The sequence below is a fragment of the Cetorhinus maximus genome, chromosome 9, assembly GCF_964194155.1.
Source record: "Cetorhinus maximus chromosome 9, sCetMax3.hap1.1, whole genome shotgun sequence".
In the NCBI taxonomy this organism is placed as follows: domain Eukaryota; kingdom Metazoa; phylum Chordata; class Chondrichthyes; order Lamniformes; family Cetorhinidae; genus Cetorhinus; species Cetorhinus maximus.
In genome coordinates this window covers 27,300,515-27,306,514 of record NC_135887.1, presented here as the reverse complement: position 1 = coordinate 27,306,514, position 6,000 = coordinate 27,300,515, and the positions used below count along the sequence as shown (strand labels likewise).

At 42.4% G+C, this 6,000-nt stretch overlaps 1 protein-coding gene across 13 annotated transcripts in view; it reads left to right on the top strand.

Moving 5' to 3' along the window:
• Positions 1 to 6,000, top strand: part of ncor1 (nuclear receptor corepressor 1) — a 399,352-nt gene that overhangs the window by 89,894 nt on the left and 303,458 nt on the right. For all 13 annotated transcript variants that reach the window (XM_078548371.1, XM_078548367.1, XM_078548369.1 and 10 more), the window contains exons 6-7: positions 2,605 to 2,718; positions 3,997 to 4,053. In XM_078548371.1, coding sequence (XP_078404497.1) covers positions 2,605 to 2,718; positions 3,997 to 4,053 — 171 coding nt within the window. The remainder of the gene's footprint in view (positions 1 to 2,604; positions 2,719 to 3,996; positions 4,054 to 6,000) is intronic.

The following is a 6,000-nucleotide window of genomic DNA, read 5'->3' as shown; positions in this document are numbered from 1 at the left end:
CGTGTTTAGCAATGCAAGGAAAAGGACATTACAGGTGCTCAGTAACCTTCGGAAGTGTCAGAGCTGGATGATTAACAAACATAGCTAAAGTATCACTTTATTGTGTTACTTTTGGATTCAGTGCTGCAAGTTGCCATTATTTTGGTTGTTGTTGGTATGAGGTTGTGGAGCAGACTTTCCTGAAAATCCCATAATTGAAACTATTAATCTGTACATTCATAAAATGTTGCATTGCAGCATTTTGTCAAGTGTAACACCGACAAACTTAGCAATGGTACTGCTTCAATTGCTAGTTTTCATAAATACTGTCTTCACTACTCTTTCCAGGGTTGGTTATGTGTTTTGTTCTGGATCTCGTCTTTTCACCTGGCTTCCTCAACAAGTGCAGTGACTTGTTTCATGCTTTGTAGTTTCCTAAACTTCGATAACCAGTTGTCTTTCTCATTTATTTGTAACTGAAGAGTATATCACCCGATCCTGGGGCAGTACTGCATTGCGGTTGGGATGCTGTCCTTTGGAATTTTGGCATTAGTCACTCAGTGCAGATCCTATTTAGCAAGGTGCGATGATGGGGATGGTTGTGGAGAACAACTGCAGCCAGCAGCCCAACATTGCATCTTCCGTAGACCCCTTCTGATCTGTTGTCCAGCAGAATGTCTTATTATTGCAGCTGTGATTCATGCACTTACTAATTGTAGCAACATATTTTTGGCTGTTCATGGGTTGGTAATTTTCTGTGATTGGGTTAGACTTACTGACTCTCAGCCTGTTTCCATCCAAAGGGGAGAATACATCTTGTTGCATGAACAATGAAGACAATTGTTAATTGTCCTCTAGATTGCACTGGGATTAACTGCAACATTTTAGTGCTGAAGTTCAAAACCAGTGTGCACTGCTCGCCCTGCATTCTGAAACTGAGAATCTTGTATCCAGGAACAACATGCAATCTGCAGTTTAGATCCATGCCAATCCGTTGATTGGATTAATGATTCCGGACGATTAAAGATAGATCCTGAAATTTGTCTTATCTCAGTTCCTTCCTGACCACAGGCCTTTGATCTCTACCAGTAAAAATATTGCATTTATTTAATTTCTTTCTGGTGAAGCAGAATTTGACCTCGCTTGCATTTGGCAGAGGTTCCAAAGCGAGCAGATGACAGTTTGCGAGGAGATTTGAGACGGCTAAATGACTCTGTGGTCGAGGAATGCAGATCAGTTTAGTTAATGGTTATAATTCAAAAGACGAATAAATGTTGAATATTGAGTTTCTTTGAACCTTTATATTTTGTTATCTCGTACTCTCCTTCTGCTTTTCTGTTGTGAAAAATCCTCCCTGCTGCCTTTACCTGTGACACTAGCATGCTGGAGCAGGTTTCACACTGTCACACATGTTCCAAGTCTCGTTGTGCTTCCTTTATTTTTGATTTTCCCTTTTTTCTCCTCTGAAGTTCTGTCTCTGGATTACTGTTCCCCAGGTATCAGCAGTCTCCTGTAATTCGTCTAATTTATTTTTGTGGCAATTCTTCACGTAAACCTAGGTGTTCACATCTCATAAGAAATTAGTAATTGGGGACACTATTGCTGAGCTTGATCCTACCCTCACCTGGCATTGAGATGAACACTTCCACCAAGAGCTACTGGATAATGATCAGAAGCAGGAATCCCAGCTGGAATAGATTACAGTTACAGAGAGGGCAAAACCATGAGCATATAAATACAAGGGTGCGAATTGTTGGATACTGGGAGCCACTGTAGGCTAGCAAGGGTAGAGGGTGGTGGGTGAGCAGGACTTGATGCACAATAGGCTATGGATAGCAGAATTTTAGATGAACGGAAGGTGGAGGAGGTAAACTGTTGGAATAATCCATTATGGAGATGACCAGTCTTTCCATAGAACCATAGAAAAGTTACAGCACAGAAGGAAGCCATTCGGCCCATCTTGTCCATGCCAGCCTGAGGACACCCGGGTGCCCTTTCTAATCCCACCTTCCTGCACCCGGCCCATAGCCCTGCAGCTTACAGCACTTAAGGTGCAGATCCAGGTACTTTTTAAAAGAGTTTAGAGTTTTTGCCTCTACCACCAGCTTGGGCAGCGAATTCCAGATACCCACTACCCTCTGCGTAAAAAAATTCTTCCTCATGTCCCCCCTACACCCCCTGCCACTTATCTTGAATCTATGTCCCCTGGTTCTAGAATTCTCCACCAAGGGAAACAATTTTATCCTGTCCACTCTTATCTATTCCCCTCATAGTTTTGTACACCTCAATCAAGTCACCTCTCAGCCTTCTTTGTTCTAAGGAAAATAACCCCAACCTATCCAATCTCTCCTTGTAGCTACTTTTCTAACACTGGCAACATTCTTGTAAACTATTTCGTTTTGTACCTCTGCTTGATGCATGAAGCATGCTGCACAAATCATTGTATTCACAGCATTGTGTTTTGATGGGGTCTTTGAGCCTGTGATTCCACTGGTGGCAAGTAAATTCAGATAGTGAAAGGTTTTTTTACAAAAAGATTAATTTAGAAAAAAATCTCTGATTTGTGATTCAAAGTTTGTATATGTTGGCAAGAAGTACTGACTCTGTTCTCATATTGCTTCTTAGCAACAACTTGAAGAGGAAGCAGCCAAACCTCCAGAGCCTGAGAAACCAGTCTCCCCTCCTCCAGTGGAACCAAAACATCGCAGTATCGTCCAGATTATCTATGATGAAAACAGGGTAAGGACTAAAACATCAAGGATTTTTCATTAGCTCTCTTCTAAAGAAATAACCAAGCACTCCTTGAAGTTGAGGGCTTTGTGAGAGACTTGTCTTGTGTTGTTTTTACAGGCTGCATTCCATTTAGAAGCTGGGAAGGTCTGGTGGAAAATGTCAGGTTTAGTACTATAGGCTGCAGATGGCAGTCTATGATGGTAACAGGCCAGGGTTACTGTTGGTTACTGTGGTCATGTAGTCGTGAATGAGACACATGCCCATGTGTTGTTACTTCTAATGTCCACTAAGATAAGCAGCCTTTAATGTGACACACCCTGCCCTCTTCGGTTAGCTTTCTCATGGAGCTTTTCTAAATTCAGTCTGCTTAATAAGGGCAGCCTTGTTCCAGCACTTTTAAAAATGCACATGGGCTTAAAGCCACACTGCTGAGTAACATAGAAACAGTAAAGTACACAGTGCATTTGAGACATCCAAATTCAATTGGCAGGAAGAATAAGAGAGTGTGCCAGTTTATCCAGGCAAACCTCGCTGCTGCAAAGAGTTAGTAAATAATTAATGGCTTTATGTCTGGTTATATTCATTTATCTGTTTCTGCTTCCATCTCCAACATGAGCACAGGCTCTGTGAGCTCAACAGTCTGTGGCAGTGAATTCTGTTCCGGTCTGAGCTTCATCTGTGTACATATAAGTCCTGTGTTTACCTAGAAATCTCTTGCAGGTGTTGCTGTGTTTACCCAATGTTCTGAATCTCTCTGAAGCCACATCCAATTTGAATGAAAAATTAGTGAAGGTGGTGGAGCTTCTCCCTTTCACCCCCATAAAACAGTAGAAATTTGCGAAGGAGAACAATTAGCAAGAGCCGCGCTGGAAGTGGCCAGAGAATTGGATGGTTCCAAAGCCAAGGCTGTGCACATGGAGCCTGAATTGGATTTAACTTGTGCTAAACTTGACCTGGGAACAGTTGTGCCCTTGTATCAGGAGGCTGGAGAAGGCTGTGCAAATCTCCATGCATCTTGATTGGTCACCTTGATAGCACTATCAATCTGCGTGTTTTGCTTTTGTTTATCATCAGGTTTCAATGTAAATTTGTGTTCCACTTCCAGTTATGAGGACAGAGAAACTTAGCAGAAACTACTTCGTTGTGCTGAGTTTCGGATTGGAAATGGGGTGTAAAACATGATCAGTTTCAAAAAATGCATAATGTAGTAATAACTAGACAAATGAAATGTTTAAATGTTTGTAACGTCAGGATGCTTGTGTAAACAATTATTCTTGTTAACAGAAAAAAGCAGAGGAAGCTCACAAAATACTTGAAGGTCTGGGTCCCAGAGTGGAGCTGGTAAGTGTACATTCCAATGTCAAAAAATCCACTGTAACATTCTTTATCTGTTGCATGATTCTATTTTTCAATTATTCCTGTGTGGTCGGCTATTACCCCTGTGTTATAACTAACAAATGGCTGCAGTTATTGGTTGCACACTGATGATGGTTACAGTCATTCATATTCTGCAGCCACAGCCCACATAGGTTGTAAAGTGAAACGCTCAGAAAAGGCTTTGTGTCCAGCATCACAGAATTCATATTATGATCTGACCTGAGCAGTGACTGTACATTATGGACAGGCCAGTACGTAATCAGCAGTGATGCCAGATTCTTGTGCTAATTCTGTGTATTGATAAAAATGATGCCTAGTGAAATTTTACATTTGTATCTCTTGAACCAAAGAACATCCATGGGCAAAAACTCGGGCTCTGTCTTCAGGAAGCATTTAGAGCTAAGAACATAACATATGAAATAGGAACAGGATTAGTTCGTATGGCCCATTGAACCTGCTCCGCCATTCAGTGCGATCATGGCTGACTTTTGGCTTCAACTTCATTTTCTTGCCTGCACCCCCATTTCCCTTGATTCCCTGAGAGACCAAATCTCTGTCTGTCTCAGCATTAGATTTTTTCAGTGATGGAACATTTACAACTCTCTGGGGTAGAGAATTTCAAAGATTCACAACCCTTTGAGTGAAGAAATTTCCCCTCATCTCAGTCCTAAAATCCATCAGGTAAGTGCCTTTACAGTACAGTTTATGGACCAGGAGGAATTAGTTTCCTCCAGGCCGAACAAAGTAACCTGTAAACATCCCCCAACTCCTCAATTCCACCCCCGCCACCCCCAACACAGACATCCACTGATGCCTTCTGATCTCTCTTGGATTCCTCAGCCACCGTCTCCAAACCTTCCCTCACCCTGATTTCTTTCCTGAGGTCTGCTCCTCAGTTGACCCCGCCCCCACACCCGGCCATTGGAGTTGTTACAACTGTATGGGGTGTTGGTGAGGCTGCACCTGGAGTATTGTGTATAGTTTTGGTCCCTGTATTTAAGAAAGGATGTACTGGCATTGGAGGCAGTTCAAAAGAGATTCACTAGACTGATTCCTGGGATGAAGGGGTTGACTTATCAAGAACGGCTAAACAGGTTAGGCCTTTATTCATTAGAGTTTAGAAGAATGAGGGGTAATTTTATTAAAAAGTACAAGATTCTGAGCGGGTTTGACAGGATAGATGTTGAGAAGATGTTTCCACTAGTGGGGGAATCTCAAACTAGGGGACATAGTCACAGAATAAGGGGACACTCATTTAAAACTGAGATGTGAAGGAATTTCTTCCCTCAGAGGGTAGTGAATGTCTGGAATTCTCTACTCCAGAGAGTTGTGGAGGTTAGATCACTGAAAGTATTTAAAGAGGAGGTAGATAGATTTTTGAAATATCGGGGAGTTGAGGGCTATGAGGAGCTGGCACGAAAGAGGAGTTGAGGCCTGGGGCAGGCTTAAGGGGCCGAATGGCCCACTCCTGCTCCTATTTCTTATGTTCTAAATGATTGACCTCTTATCTCGAGGCTGTATCCCTGTGTTCTAGATTCCCCATCCAGGGGAAACAACCCCCCAGTATCTACCCTATCAAGCCCCTTGAGAATTTTGTATGAGATCACCTCTCATCCTTCAAAACTGTAGAGAATATAGACCTAATTTACTCAGCCTCTCATCATAGGACAACTCTTTCATCTGAGAGACCAACCTTTTGAACCTTTGCTGTACCATCTGCAGTGCAAATATATCCTTCCTTAGCTATGGAAACCAAAACTGCACATTGAATAACACTGGGGAACAGTGCTGGTGGGGACAGGACTGATGCTGCCTAACACTGGGGTACAGTACTGGCAGGTACAGGTCTCTCTCTTAATAACACAAATAGAGTGCTGATGGATATTGGTCTGACTTTGGGGCTGCTTATAT